Source organism: Engystomops pustulosus, chromosome 1 (assembly GCF_040894005.1).
Source record: "Engystomops pustulosus chromosome 1, aEngPut4.maternal, whole genome shotgun sequence".
NCBI classification, from domain to species: Eukaryota; Metazoa; Chordata; class Amphibia; order Anura; family Leptodactylidae; genus Engystomops; species Engystomops pustulosus.
The window spans coordinates 235,004,609-235,021,560 of NC_092411.1; the positions used below are offsets into that span (position 1 = coordinate 235,004,609).

Consider the following 16,952-nt stretch of genomic DNA (forward strand, 5'->3'; position numbering starts at 1 on the left):
AGCACATACTGTCATTACAAAACAATAACCAAGAATCATTCTTAAAAAATGTAAATATTATATTTTATAGATTTCACACCAAAAATAGAGAAAATCTATTTCTTCACAGAGAGGCAATAGATTAACTGCATCAGGCAACACAGTCCTCTGAGCCACGATATTAGCAAAATCACTGCTGACGAGGTCAATTCTTTCGGCATCATCCTAGAGCACTTAATAGCCACTAAATGAATTGCTTGATCACACTTCTGGAGTCTTGAGGAGAACAAAGGTACTTCACTTTCTGTCATTTAAGAAGGACTCCTTGTGGATTACAGCGCATTGCAGTGTTTAAACTTCCTAATCTCCCCATTATCTTGTGTTCAAAAACATTTACATCTGTGTCAGTGTTACCGAAAATGAAGAAAGCCTGCCAAGAGAGTCACAGAGATTGTCCTCATCACTATTACCCAGGTATGACAATCTAATTGTTCTTAATGAGGCCACTACAGTAGATAATGTTCACAATTACACTTTCCCTTCACCCTCAGAATTTTTCCTATGTATATTAATTGTATTTGAAAGTGAACCTCTAGGTTCCTTCTTTTGCCTCTCTTTAATTTTGGCTATTATTGGCTAATCATCCTTTTCTCCCTGGAGATTTAGTAGCCTATAGGTTATAATCATTCTTCAATTATTTTATTAGATATCAGATCCCCATTCACTATATTACTGATAAGTATAACTGCGTGCATGGGTGTAGCTGCTGGTGAGAAATGTGCCTTGGGGTCTAAATGTAAGGGGGTAAGCCAGGATATGTAAGGGGAAGGGGATGATCCAGGCCTTTCTCAGGATATTTACTTAAAATACATCTACCACTAGGATGAAGGATTGTAAACCAAAAAACACACTTACATACTATGGCAGGTGTCACTTTTCTATTAGCTTTGTATGCCTTTGTTTTTTAAGAAAAGGCTTTAAGAATTATGCAAATGAACCTGAGTGGCTCCAGGCACCATTAACACCTCTGGAGCCCGGAGCCCCTCAGACCTCATTTGTATAATTGTAAAAGCCTTTTTTTGCAAAAACCATGGCATAAGAAGCTAAAAGAAGAGCAGATTCTGCCAGAGTTTGTAAGTGTACTTGGTTTTTTAAAGTGCTTTAAAGGACACCTGTCATCTGGTCCTGTCACCTATACCTGATGGAGCAGCTCACAAAGATTCCATCCCAGCCTTTATCTAGTCAATTCATTCTTTTAAAATTAATTCTAAAATCATCTTTTTTATTATGTAAATGAGACTAGTCACATGGAGAGAGAAAGTGGTGTTACCCCTGATACCCCCCTTCTCCTCCCCCTGCTCATGTCTGTGTGTAATGTATAGTAAAGAATTGCTGGTGTCTGTGCTTTACCTGCTGACATGCTATGTTCTGCTACACACATGTGAGAGACAAAGACATCAGCTAATCAGCTACACGAGTACCTGACATGTTCTGCTATACACATGGCTGCATCCTGGAGCAGTTGAATATACACATAGGCTGCAGGGGGCGGCAGCACCAGAAAGTACATAGAGGAGCCTGCACCGGGAGTATCACATCATTATACAGGCTGTCAGTCAAGCACTGGGGGGATTGGCTGTGCTTCCCACTCATGAATAAGCTGGACAGCTGAATATGATAATGATTCATTGGAACCATCTCAGGTCATTGGCATACAGCTTTAGGAAATCATTACTTAAGTTTACAGGCATATAGAAGGGACAATTCTTTCTAATGGCAATTTATGGAAATATATTTAGTTTTGCGAGATAATTTGCCTGACAGGTTCTCTTTAAAGGGGTATGAAAACAATCTGGAGTCATTATCACAAGAGGAGGATTAATATTCTGTGACCATGCAAGATCACGCTTGAGGTGTCTCAGACTACCTCAAACTCGCAGTAGGCACTGTAGCTTTGTTGGAGTCACATTTAAATGGGTTGTCCACTGTCAGCAAATAATTGCTATTGTTTGTGTAGTGAAAAGTTATACAATTTTCCAATATACGTTCTGTATCGTTCTTGCTGTCTTTCTGTAAAACATCCTTCTGTTACTTACAGTGGAGAGAAATCTGCCCATGGTCTTGTGATGTACATGCAGGTGCACAGGCCGTTAAGTATCACACGGCTCTGATTACTCTAGGAGAAAATAATGGCTTGTGCACCTGCGTGTCCATCACATGACCATGGTCAGATTTCTAGCCACTGGAAGAGGACTAGATCTAGAAAGCAGCAAGTCCTGTAGATCTAGAAAACAGCAAGGAATTGATACAGAACGTTTGATACCATTGATATATTAGAAAGTAGCATCAATTATTTGCTGAAAGTGGACAACTGCTATAACATGAAAATGAAATGCTGCAAAGAGAAGAAAATGCGTAGGAAGTGATCACCCAGTGTATGTATGTAATTGCATATCATTTCTGAGGACTGAATTGGACATCTTCTTTAAAGGGGTTCTGTGTGCAGACTACAGGAGAGGGGGACTGGGACAGCACCAAAGGATAGTAGAAGTTCCACACATGCGTTAGGTTTGAAGAGAATTTATTGATAATATTACACGTTCAAACGTGGACAACCTCCTTCCGCAGATTAAAAAATGTAATATTCATAAAAAAGATTGAGGATCATGAAATGTACATAAGATAAAATGTATGGCATAACAATGAGATATACCGGTAAATTGTTAGGAATTTCAGAGATTACACAGATGACCACATAAAAGGACCATATAAATGGAACTATTCCTAAAAAAGGACTAGTTTTATGGAATTATAAAAATATCTACTATATAAATATATATAATATATTATATAACTATATATTACTATAAATATTAAAAAAACATATACAGGCAGTCCCCGGGTTACATACAAGATAGGGTCTGTAGGTTTGTTCTTAAGTTGAATTTGTATGTAAATCGGAACTGTATATTTTATCATTGTAATCCCAGGCAGAACTTTTTTGGTCTCTGGGACAATTGGATTTTAAAAATGTTGGGTTGTCATAAGAATCAATATTAACACTAAAGCTTCATTACAGACACCTGTGATAACTGTTACAGCTGATCATTGTAGCCTGGGACTAAAGTACAGTAAATTACCAATATCCAGAGGTCCGTTTGTAACTAGGGGTCGTATGTAAGTCGAGTGTTCTTAAGTAGGGGACCGCCTGTATATAAAATAATTTCATTGTAGAATAGAAATTGTAATGAAATTAATGAACATCCTTCAATGCTTTTGTTGAGGCCCCTGGTGGCCAAACTTTGAGTTTATAGATCCAGTAGGATTCTCTAATTTTAAGTTTTTCAAATCTATTGTATATCGATTCAAGAATTTCTTCTACTGCAGTGAATTTTCGGTCAAAAGTCTTGTCGTGGAACAGAGGGAAGTGATGTGACATGCTGTCATTTTACAGTTTGTTGCCTTTGACTGGTGTTGATTTTCTGTCTTAGAGTTTGTATGGTCCTGCCTATGTATTGTAGGCCACACAGGTATTCCAAGAGATAGATCACATTCTCTTCAATTCTGTTGCATGTGTGGAGCCTACACATCTACTATTCATTGGCAGTTTCAGTCTCCCTCTCTTGGTAAGACTGAGAGGGAAAGAGGATGTTCTCACTGTAAGCAGAGGTGGGACTTTGCCATGGGGGAGTCAAACTTTTATTTAGCCAAGGTAGCGTGTAATAGATCATGGCACAGGGATTAAAACTTGGAAACTTTAGGGAATAATGTGAGAGGTGACTTGGTCATGGTTACAGAGGTGGATGGTGAAACATTTATTCTGAATCGCGAAAGACATGGCACTCAAAGGAAACCATGAAGAATCAAAAACAACTTCAGATCACCGTGTGCAGCCATTCAGTGAGTGGAGGTGTCGGTGTATATCCTTCAGTTTTGAATTTTATTGAGTCAGGCTATAATGTTTGAGGTTCCATTACTTGGAATTCAATTTTAAAAAAGGTACCATATTTTTTGGACTATAAGACGCACTTTTTAGCAAGAAAAAATCTTGCTAAAAAGTGCCTGCGTCTTATAGACCAAAGGTCAGGAGGATCCAGCACTGCAAGAGCCTCCTGTCCACTGTAATGGAAATCGGATTATGCCCTGATATAGAGCTTCATCCAATCTCCCAGAGAGGAGCCTCCGCACTGCTCTCCCCTCTCCCGGGTGTCCTACAGGACCTGCGGTGATGTCAGAATCATGTGACTGATCACATGCTTCTTACATCACACACATGCTGCCGAGAATGGGGACACGCTGTGCTGGGACAGGGTAAGAAGAAGAGTGGAAGGGGTTCTGTGTTTGTATAGTAGAGCTGTGTGTGTCTTCATGTGTATAGTAGAGCTGTGTGTGTCTTGATGTGTACAGTAGAGCTGTGTGTGTAAATGTATGGATGAAGCAGAGCTGTGTGTGTAAATGCATGGATGTAGCAGATCTGTGTGTGTAACTGTATGGTTGATGCAGAGCTGTGTGTAACTGTATGGATGATGCAGAGCTGTGTGTGTAACTGTATGGATGTAGCAGATCTGTGTGTGCTGTGCTTTAGTGCGACTAACAGGGATCTTTTAATTGGTGTAAAATATATTTTTCCTTTTTCAGAAGCCTAAATCTGGGGTGCGTTCTATAGAAGTGTTTTATAGTCTGAAAAATATGGTACTTGAGGACAAGGAGTGAAACTTTCAGTGAGGTGAGAAAAAATATTAGGGGATGTGTGACAGTGTGTAAGGATGGAACCAGTGCATGCTGGTTTTGGTGGCTTCAAGCCGCAGAAATAAACAGAACAGGAAGCCAGGGATGTAAATGGTGGAAAGCACAGAAACATAACGTGCAAGTTATATGAGGGTTTTCCAGATAGGTGCAAAAGGCAGTTGGGCAATTTAAAATTTTTTTGTTATAACCCGGAAAAAAACACTTTTAGTATCCCTGTAATGATGAATATGTCCATCAAAAAATAAATTGTGAATGTTAGCATCTCTAACTATAGATGAGTATTTGGGGCTAAATACAAGTAGTGATCAAAAGATAGAAATTTACAAGATGAGATAGTACACAGATAGTACTAAAAAAATTACAATACACAGAACATTATTATAGTATTTAAAAGAAAAGTTTTATAAGAGAAAGTTAAAATTGAAAATGCAATCTAAATAATAAGACAACAAGCTAAATAAAAAACCACACACATTAAATTTCTAGCAGTCCAATAAGCTGTGACAAGTATCATTCTGCAGCATCAATAATTCTTATGAAGAGGTAATTGGTTGATACGTTATCTATAAGCTGTTATTTTACAAGTTGGCATAAGGTCATTTCAATCATGACACGCTCAATTTTGGAAACGTAGCCACAAAATTTTTAAAAGACTTGTTCTGTCAATATGCAAATCAAGCTAAAAGGGGACCTGTTAAATTTCCTGATATGATTTACTATGACTGATTTACTAAATAACGGTGGTCCCATAAAATAACTATTATGGAGGATCTTATCTCAACATTTGGCATTGAGTCATCCATTTAGTTATTTGTTCTGGAAACAAATGTATACATTCACAACTGGGCATTACCAGTCTGGGGGTGTATCCCTACTCTACCTGACATCATAAATTCTCAATGGATAGGTCTGGCAGATTTCCCTGCATGCATTTATATGATGTATTTTAAAGTTCTAGTACTTTCTATCATATTTTATATTCTAACATAGAGTGTCTGTCAGTGGGTTTTTACCCCCTGTATTATTAAGGTAGATTTGGCTAAAAGTAGTCTGTAAGTAAAGATAATGCTGCATTATAAGCCGGAAGTTTGGGAGATTAACTAACAAATATTTATTATATATCATCTGCTAAAGATGATATATTCATCTAGGGTAATAAAGGGGATAATATACCTTTGGATTTACTGGCAGTAAAGAGCAGTAAATGGGTTAACACTAACATCCCAAGTGGCTTTTTGGGAGGAATTACTAAAGGGTTTGGTCACATATCAAACTTTAGCAGGGTAAGTATAAGAGCCTAATAGAGCCTAATATTATACTTACCCTGATAAAGTTTGTTTGTTAAAGTTTGTTAAAGTTTGTTGATTGACACTGGTAGCAGCGGGTCATAGGACCCCATGGCAGCAAGACTCAGGACTTCCTGTAAATTCTCATGTCCTGCAGGATTCTGGTGGATAGAGGGGGCTGTACAGTTATTACTGTATCCTTGCCCCCTCCATCATAACCAGTAAAATATCAGTGGTTGGAGTGTCACATGACCCCAGATTCCTGGGAAATGGAAGGCTTTAACAGGGTAAGTAAAATATTGGTGACCTGTTTGTTTTTTGTTATAAGTGTCCAACCCCTTTAATAAACCAATCAGGCAGGATAATCCAGTGTGAGAGTTGGGAGCGAGAAACATAACCTACTCCTCACAGCAGGATAGGACCCACTTTCCCCTTTGGGCCCTTGTGCTTCTGAAAGGCTCATCTGAAGAGGAAAACAAGACCACCTGATCTATAGTAGTATAAGAAAGGGAACAATTCGGTGTACCAATATGGTTTGTAAACTTACCTTATGCAAAGCAGGAGCTAAAACTGGTAACAGGAACCCGTTGTAGATATAGTCTACAAGTTGGGCGCGTATTAATGGATGGGCAACCTAAAAATGAAAAATTCTAATATTACTTAATGTGCCTAGAAACACATATGAATATTTGCAAAGACATTTAATTGTTGAATGTTAAGTGATTGAATTAAAAAGAATTTAAAGAAAACCTTCCGTGTTTATGGGACCAACAAACATCATCAGGATCCTCATTAGTGATATGATCATCACTAGGGCTCTCAATGGATCTGTACTGTATGTTAAAGTTTCGCCTCACATGATCCTGAACACTTGTGCCACCTGAACATGATCACTGTGTTACAGAAAACCTACAACATACTAGATCTACTGTCTTATTGTGAGCACGAGCCTCTCCTGCCAGTCTTCTACATTGATCAGAATTGTACGATTTTCTAAGGATGTAAAAGGTGGTGATTTATAATCACCCATAATTCTATTACACATGATACAAAGGAATCAATTAATAAAAGTTAATTTTGCAGCAGCAAATATTTTGGTGTGGTTTGAAACATCCAAAACAGATTTATCATAGGTCATCTACTCTCTAAATCCTATTGATTGGAAATACTAAAATATTTTACTTTTGCTTTTAAAAGTTATATTTACAAAAATAATGATTTAATGACAAATGCAGAATGTCTGTATTGCAGTAAATAACCACAGTGTACAATGTGTTATTTCAGGATAACTCCCAGTGTTCTTTGAGGACACTCTTCATCCGGATGTGAACTGCATAACTAACACTGTTAAAGGGAACATGTCTGTTGAGTTATGGGAATACAGTGGCAAGATTTAATGAAATTTGTGGTGTTGCTGATCTGACTTCAGCATTTGCAATGCAGAGGCTGTTAGTTCTGAGTAAAGCTGCAACATAAACTAACACGCTACAAATTGAAAACCTTGGGCCACATTTATCACTTTTGTGCGCCTAAGTGTAGTAGTTGTGCCTAAATTCTGGCGCACTGTTTTGCCAGAATTATCACAAGCTACAACCATCTGTGATAAGTTAATTTCCTGCCTCTTATTAATCACTTTACTTTAAAACAGTTTACTCGCAATTTTGGCGCAGTTTAGCCGCAATGTTAGATTCAGGCAGTTACATGTGATCCTGCTACAAGCTCCTCTCTGCTTCTCCCACAGCCCAGAATGAAGATAACACGCACAGCAGCACCCAGGTGTGTGACACCCTGCACCCAGTGACCTCCTCAGCAGGGGCTTCTCCTGGAGGGGATCCCCCAGTGCTGGTCTCCTGCTGCACCCCTGTAATTCTGCACAGTATCCCCATCAGAAACCTTATGGTGCTTAGCCCTTTTTCAGTGATGTGTTTTGTCTTACTTCCCTCCTACCAAAAGCCATAGATTTTTTTATTTTTTCCATTTGCAAAAATGTATGAGGACCTGTTTTCTGGGGACTAATTAAAAATCTTATATTCCATGAAATGTAATGGAAAGTTGGACATAAAAAATTCTCAATTGCAGCATTTTCTTACAGGCTTAGTTTTAAAACTTTCGCTGTTCAGTTCCTATACCAAAATTATATAGTTTTGTTATGCTTTAATACTTTTAAAATAATTTTTTAAAACTTAGCAACAAAAATCTCTGTTTTGCCATGTTCTAATAGCCATAACATTTTCATACTTTGTTGTACGGAACTGTAAGGTGTAATTTTTTTGCATGATGAGCAGATGTTTTATTGATTCCATTTTGGTACCTTTTGATCAGATCCAATTGCTCATACAATATACTGTAGTTCTATTGTATTGCACATTATTGTGTATATACTGATGGTCTATAGCGGTGTGCCTCCGGCAGACCTGGTATGGTTCAGGCCGGTCATAATAATTGATTGGGGCCCTCTGAACAAGGGTGAACAGGGGATATATGGCAGTCCCTTTATACATCGCTTTGGCAAGTGCTAGGCAGTGTTGCAATCGGGTTCGACTATAACACTTAAGAGGTTAATCGCTGCAACCAGTGCCAGCACCAATAACAGCAGTTAAAAGCTACATAATACATCTATGGAAACATGTATGAAGAGATCTCTATCCATACCGTCTCTTCTGCATCACAACGTAGTACGTAAAAGTCTCAATTGTGGAGAAATACATTTAAAATATATGATTTCTATATCTGCACTTGGTTTGTGTGTAAGGAAATGCTTTTTAAATAAAAGGGGCATGGATGCTTTCTCCCAAAACCAGTGACCCATCTATCATTATGTTTTTGTGTTATTATAGACCAATTGCAACCCATTGCCTATTGACAGATGTTGTGTTGATTTTGTAAGAAAACAGCGATTCTCTCTAATTGCGGACAGCCCCTTCAGTAGGAATTATAAGTAACTTAGCTGAAGATTTCAAGTGCTCTCTTCAGTTTTGAAGCTGTATTCAAGATGGTGTCATCTTCTGAGGTTATACAGTCATGTGGAAATATAACATTATATAGCTTTTCTTTCTAATGTTTATTGTTCATCAGCAAAATTGCCAATTAAATGACTTTAAAATAATAAAGGGGACAAGTGGTATACGCTGGTAATTTAGTCATAAACTTCAGGTGAAGCTTTAGAAAATGTAATTTCGGGCCGGAAGCATTAATATCTCAGCAACCTTGAAATGTTCTTTCCAATCTAAAAGAGACTTTTCTGGCAGTAAAAATAATAGTCAAAGCATTTTAAACCAAACATGTCTCATGTAGAAAAACACTTATGTTAATTATCTTATAAATGAAGAGAATTTTAAGGCACTTATAGTTCAATTCTTTCAAATACAAAAAAAATGGAAGCACAGGAAAACTCAAGGACATTGTGGCTGATAAGTCTTAGAATAGTTTTATGCCTAACAGTTATAAAATCCTGCATTTTTATACACAAAGCTAGCAAAATGATTTATAAAGCCCAAAATAAATAGCTAACCTGGATTACTGCATTGCAGAATTCAAGAGAATTCATGAACTGTATAAGTGAAGGGACCTGGAGCCAATCTTCTTTAACAAGGCAATGCCATTCTTCTCCTTTATCTTCCAGTTTGGTTGGTAATGAAGAATAGAGACCACTCAGCCCTGTTGCTAGTACCTGTAAAAAGGAAAAACGTCACTATAAAGAAATGTTTTTTACAGAAATAGTTGCACACGCTATAACATTCGCATATTTCAGAAATTGGGATGGGGATCACCAAAAACAGGCCAAGAGTCAAACAAGCTTCTTTTATTGGACTCCTTAATAAGCAGGGTGATAGAACTAATGTAGGCCCAAGTTCAGGCCAACCTATTTTGTATGTTTGGCAAAGCAGATGCAAGTGCACAATGGATTTTAGCCACAGTTATGGAGGTTTCCAAACCGCAATGCTTAACTTGCAGGACCCAACATTCCATTCCCATCTCTAGTGATGACACATTTATACACGATACATGTTGAACATTACTTTTATGCAACCTGACAGATTGGTCTTTAATAGTGTTGACTGTCCCTGAATTGCAAATTTGGGTTTGGGTTTGGCTCAACTCTTAACCATTAATGCTCGATTAAACGTATTCATGCCCTATCACAGGTCACCAACATTTTGGGGATGGAGACTATACCAGCTGACATTAAAGGGTTACCACCTGCGATCAGTACCATCACTGATCACGGGTTATACTAGTTGGGGTATAGGTTCGTTATCCGAACCAAGACCCGAACAGGGTTTTTAAATCCGGATTCAGCTAAACTAGACCAAACACTGTTGTAAGCATTTTAAATTACCCAAAACTAGTCTTTTTAATTTGTCCATTAACTTATTGTAAAAGATATGTGGCATGGTCTGGAATTTTAGTCATCATAGATTCAGGTAAAACTTTTGAAAATGTCTTTTGAGCCTAAGGTATTAATATCTGGAACTCAAGAATGAGAGATATCCCCCCTGAATAATAATAATAATCTTTATTTATATAGTACCATTAAATTCCATAGCACTTAATACAATTTAACAGGTGGTGGGGCAGGATTATCAATTCTTACTTATAGGTAGACAATGTAAACACGTTGGGTTAAGATCAGGGTCAAGGACTAGAAAAGTCTCTTTCTATAAACTGGCCTGTATATGATCTAATCAACAATAATTAGTTTGTATTGGACGAATTTAGTTTCATTTTTTAAGAGTATTTATGAAGGTTATACCGGTAATTTAGTGGCTTCTATACACTCAGAGAAATTTAGAAATATGTGGTTTAAACCATGTACATGTTTCTCTTGTGCAAACTGGGCTACAATTGTGCCATAATTTTATTATTGATTCTGTGTATAAACCATAATTCAATGAGGAGTATCTAATACAGATTATTATTGCCTATAATAAATAAGAACATTGAATATTATAGACAGCTATGAGGAGGACAGGATTAGGATATTTTAATTTATACATCACTTTGGCAAGTACCAGAAAAGCAGGTAATGATCGCTACACCCGTCCTACTTCATCAATGAATAATCCATGGATATATATTGCCTCAAATGTCAACAATATCACTATGCAAAATCAACCTTTTAGTTAGTGCCCTCTATATTCCAGGAAGATCAGGCTTCATCTTGTGAGACTGATTGCTGCCTAAGTAAAATATGGTATGGAACTTTCCATTATTGTCTGGCACAACATATTCATTTTTCAGGGTTGCGGACAAGGCATTTCCCTCATAAGCAGCCAATGATCCACTGCCAAGGACAAAAATTCCCAGTAACTAATGCAAGAAAATTGCAAGCAATATAATAAAATGCTGGGATGGTTAACTTCTATGTAAGTAATTACATAGAGCGGCAATGAAAATGTAGATATGAGTTTGAAGTATAGCTTATTTAATATTAATCTAAGACTATAAAGCCTCTTTGCTGATTTGCAGTTTGATGTACCTAATGTTATAGGTGTATTTCATCATAATAAAGGTCAGTCTTCATATTTTCTTAATTGATTCTTCCCAGTTGTAAGTGTAGTACTTTTATTGTGTATAGATAGTTGTAGTTAGAATCCAACATATAAAAAGGAAATATATGAAGTTAAGAAAGTTAATTATATAAGTTAAGAAAGAAGAATCTGACTTTGATTTCTGGTGACACATGAGGCATAATGATTCATAGTGTGAAGCCTGTTTGTTTGTCATTAACATACAAATTAGGGACGCTCCAGTAATTGACCTGTCCTTGAAGAGACATTTTTATTATATAAAATATAACATGAAGTATGATATTACACAAGTCTGTACTTGATTTTTACTTGGACTATTAATGTTATAAAGTGTCTAAACCACCATTAAAAAGTATATACAATGACAAATTAGGGGAGAAGAGCCATCGTCTCCATTTCCCCAGTGACCTAACTAAACCATATATAACAATATTCACCTATAGCCCTTTAACTGAAGAGTAACTCCCATGATAAGAATGCCACCAGAATGTGATGGAAATATGCTAATACATTTTTCCAGGGTGGGATAAGGAAATCTTTCCCTCATAGCTAAAATGAAACACAGCTCCCTATACATCATAAACTACAAGAAGAACATTAACATTATGTGGGATAACAGGCAAATTAGTGTATCTATTCCATAAGTCACAGACTCACAACTGTAGACAGTCCTGTGTATATCTTTTTCCCTCAGGTTTTTCCCTACACTTGTATATAAACAAATAATCCACCAGAAGCTGCAGCTCATACACCCCCCCCTTCACCTCACAGAAATGGCAGACAGGAGAGAGAGAGCAGGGATAATGTGCTCTATGCCTCTCCAAGTCTCCAATCTTCCCCATGTGCTGTGTTGCAGTTTTAGATGGATAGATATGAGATGTATAGATGATAGAGAAAATAGAAGCTGTGATAGATGGAAGCAAGGGGCGGGACATTTCATTATTACACTCTTCTCTAGTTGTAAAAGTTATAATACTGAAACTTTTCTTGTCATTGAATAAACCTTCACATTTTCACTTGTGTACATGATTCAGCCTCTGAGAGTGTGTTCACATGTGGCTTTAACGCAATGCATTTTGAAGTGCTGAGGAGAGAAGATTTGCCTGATTACATTGCTGTCAACATTGCGTTTCCAAATGTATGCATTTACACACGCATGTTGACAGTAATGTAATCAGGCAAATGTTCTCTTCTCAGCTGTTGTCAGGGGTGGCGCCAGCACTGGGCATACCCGGGTTAGTGCTAGTGTCCAGACTGCTGGGGGCCCCATATAAAGAATACATCGGGGTGAGGGGGACTGTATCTAATGAATCCATAGGGGGGAGGGGGACTTATATAAAATAACAATGAGGGGGCTGATAAACTAGGGAATATTTTTGGGAGACTGTTTCAGTTTCCAAATTTTTAATGCCACCGCGTGAGTTCACTAAAAGGGGGCCCACAGAAGCTCTGTCACCCAGGGCCCTACTGAAACCTGTAGCCAACCCTGGCTGTTGTAATGTGCTTCCAAAAGCATGTGTTGACGCCATATGTGGATGTACCTCAGCTACAAGCTCCACACTTGCCTGTGTGGGTGTTTCTAAGATGCACAAGCCATGGTCTCATTGGTCAGCAGCACATGATGGAAAACATGGTTGCTATGGGCCAAAAAAAGGTACTAAATGGGGACTGAGACAATGTTTGCTATACAGCTATCAATCTATTTATCTATACACTCATTGACAATTGATATATTAGATTGATTACAATGATAGAGCTACATTGACTGGGGAAATGTACATAAAAGAGCTCTAGTTCCCTTTTATCAGATCACCAACAGAACTGGATGGTATGGTTCTAATACATCATGTAGGACACATAATGGAGTCAGTGACACTGAATTTCCTCCTGGAAAGCACCTGGGAATGTCCTGGGCAGAGACAATCCTCTCTACTAGTTATCTGTCTGGGCCAACTGGAGCCTGTCTAGTGGTCAAAAATTAAAGCAGGTCCTAGTCCCTCTTGACAGTCTTTATTCTACGCATCGGCAAGTAAACAGACCTTTCACATGGATCTTTTCAGTGGATATGTGTATGTCCATTTATAAGCTTTGCAGCACTATATATGGTAGTCATTGCATGTGGTTACATAAAGTTAAAAGATATGACAAGTAAAAAGGTGCAGGAAGTGGCATGGATCAAATTTGTGACCATAACCAAGTTAAATATACAGCAATCCCGTATAGTACAGTACAATACAGCTCCTAAGTGCTAGTATCCTGCATTATTCACATCTCTTGCAGGCCTCGTCACAGCGTTGTTCAATCGCCATCATAGTACAGTCATTTCTCTTCTGTAATCATTGAGCATATACCACTAGAGTTCAATTAGGTAATTTTACAGCATTGTAAGTGTAATGGGGTTATCTGGCTACAGCTATAAAAGAATCCTCTGTACATAAGCCTTACAATCTATTAGGAGTCTGTGGGTGGGGCGGTTAGAACCCAAAATACCCCTTCCTGTGACTATAATTTAGAATAGGGTCACCATAATTGTATCACAGCCAAGGGCCAGTTCACATCTCCATTAGGTCTTCCAGTATTTTCTTCAGTTATTTTGAGCCAAAACTAGGAGTGGTAGAACACTAAGGGGCAGATTTACTTACCCGGCCCATTCGCGATCCAGCGGCGCGTTCTCTGCACAGGATTCGGGTCCAGACGGGATTTATGAAGGCAGTTCCTCCGCCCTCCACCAGGTGGCGCTGCTGCTCTGAAAATCATCTCACCGCGCCGGAATGCACCACCTCGGACCAGGTGAAGGTAAGCGCTTCCCAAGCGACACTTTTTTGGTTTTTAAATGCGGCGGTTTTTCTGAATACATTGGGTTTTCGTTCGGCCACGCCCCCCGATTTCCGTCGCGCGCAAGCCGGCGCCGATGCGTCACAATCCGATCGCGTGCACCAAAATCCCGGGGCAATTCAGGTACAATCGGCGCAAATCGGAAATATTCAGGTAACACGTCGGGAAAACGCGAATCGGGCCTTTAGTAAATGACCCCCTAAGTCTTTCCGGCAACTGTGCAGAAGTAAGTATCATGAAAAGACTTGAACCTGTTCTGTGTGTTCTACAACTCCTGGTTTTGCCTGAAGAAAACTGAAGACCAAATGGAGATGTGCACTGGGCTTTATGTGTACTGTACAAACATTTAAGTAGCAAATAACGGATCAACTGCAAAATAATTACAGAATATTGAATCTTTAGTAAAGTGTAAGATTTTTTGCTCTCACTACTTCCCTGCTGGTAATGGTATTCCCACCAATCTGTACCTCCAACATATGGTACAGTGCATCATGTAAATCTACAGTATCTACATAAAAACGACAACAAAAATAACTCATGGAGATTTAACAAAAAAAGAACCATTTATACAGAGAAGTCACTACACAGGCAAACTTCTCTTTTTTAGTAATACCTCTCTCAATTATAGATATTTATCATATCCATGTAACTACATTCTAGCAACAATGATTAGAACTTCAGAAAATGACAAAAATTTCTTGTTCAGGTTCTTGACAAAAAAAATGACTGGTGTAAAGTAATATCTTATAAAAAATATATTGCTCACTTTACTGCAATCTACCGTTCTAATGTGATCTTTTGTCAAGGTGACATAAAAAATAGGATGCACTTAAAAAGCCCTTGTGGTCAGGACTGACTGTAAATATTGCTATAGCAGGATAGAACATGGGAACATGGGATATTGCTTCCTCTACATTAGTGGACACTTGATAAGCATTTACAATAGCTACCCGGCTATTGTAGAGATAAGCTACAAGAGATATAGTACGCTTTATGTGCAATTGCCTTTCAAACAAGGTCATGAATTCAGCGTCTGCCAATGACCAGATTAAGGTAAAAGCAGATATCACCATCTACAGCAACAGTTATTTGCCCTTGACTGAGCTGCTGCCTGTATAACATAAAAATGATACACTTTATTTGGGTTCAGTCACGTCTAGGCTGAGGAACCTTAATAGCCCACCTATATGATGTACTGTAAATAAAATATTATAGTAAGGCTGGATACACTTGGTCTGTGACAGTTGTTAGAGTGTCTGCATTGCTCTTAGGGCAATAGTCATATTCAATTCACTATGATGCAAGGACTCATGTCCAGTGCACTGTGCTCATTCCGTTGGATCCGATCAGTACAGTGGGACTTATTTACCAAGGGTCCGCGGACCGCACTGTCGTTGGATATTCCGACCTTTTTTCGTGCAACAGAAATCTGGGCTCGTGCCGTCAGACGATCCGACGGATTCGGACTGATCGCGGGATTTAACTTTAAAATTGTGTTGCAAGACATACACTTACATACACAAGGAAGAAGAAGGTGAATTCCAGCCGGCCTTAGCAGGGAAGCGACACGATCTAAGTGAACCGCGGCAGATTTCATTATTGTCGGACATTCCGGATCTGGGATCGCGCCAGGGAGTAAGTAAATGTGCCCCAGTGTCCTGTTTCCATGGACACTGTGTCCTGAACATTTGTGTGCAAAGAGGGATTTTTCACTGGAAAAAATCTGGTTCAAGATTCACTAGGAGTTACATTAATGTTGTCTTGTCTTGAATCCTTATCCCCTTGTTCGACATAAGGCACACTAATATGGGCTTCTTTTAGTACTGCATGCGGGATGTTACTGGCATCGCTAGATGTTATGTATCAGCATAGATTTATTACTAAATTTCTTTCCTATTCTACAGTGTTTATGTAATTCCTTATGCCATTATGACAAAGCAGTATGGGGTATCTATGAAATTTAATAAAAAAAGGGCAGCACCTTTAAAGTGTAAAACTAAGGCTACCTAAACACAACCGTGGTGTGTCGTAGATGTGTGAGGTCTCTGTGCCATGATGGTAGAAATGACTAAACACAACCAGGAATAGGACCTGCTCTGGAAATAAGAGCTATGTATGTGAACCCATAGAAATGCATGGGGATATGTTCTAGCCATTGAAACAGCTACTACATGGTCCTATATAACTCTATGAATAAGGACAAAAAAGAAACTTCTAGTTGTTATCTGATCAGCCTTCTCTTCTACTGTATGTATGTAGATAAAAGGGAGAACATATTATTACATCGCTACATACAGAAAGGAGTTAGTCAATAACCATAGAGACAAATAAATGTACATTCATACTTAATAGAAAGTATAAAACTGTTAGACTATAACCCAAAATCGGTAATAAGGTTCCATTCTACATATACCATTTATACTATTGGTTATTCTTAAGGGGCAGAGGGACTTTGCTTTCAGAGATGGGGATACCAATTTGTAGTCCTATACAATCTGTAGCTACTGTCCAAATTGAGCTTAATACACAAACACGAATAGTTGATCCTTTTGAAGTTGCACACCATAATGCA

General features: G+C 38.3%; 1 protein-coding gene across 5 annotated transcripts in view; it reads right to left on the minus strand.

The window, feature by feature from the left end:
• FHIP1A (FHF complex subunit HOOK interacting protein 1A) overlaps positions 1–16,952 on the minus strand; it is a 125,246-nt gene that overhangs the window by 41,436 nt on the left and 66,858 nt on the right. For all 5 annotated transcript variants that reach the window (XM_072121399.1, XM_072121380.1, XM_072121390.1 and 2 more), the window contains 2 exons: positions 9,526–9,684; positions 6,562–6,648 (listed from right to left, as the gene is read on the minus strand). In XM_072121399.1, coding sequence (XP_071977500.1) covers positions 6,562–6,648; positions 9,526–9,684 — 246 coding nt within the window. The remainder of the gene's footprint in view (positions 1–6,561; positions 6,649–9,525; positions 9,685–16,952) is intronic.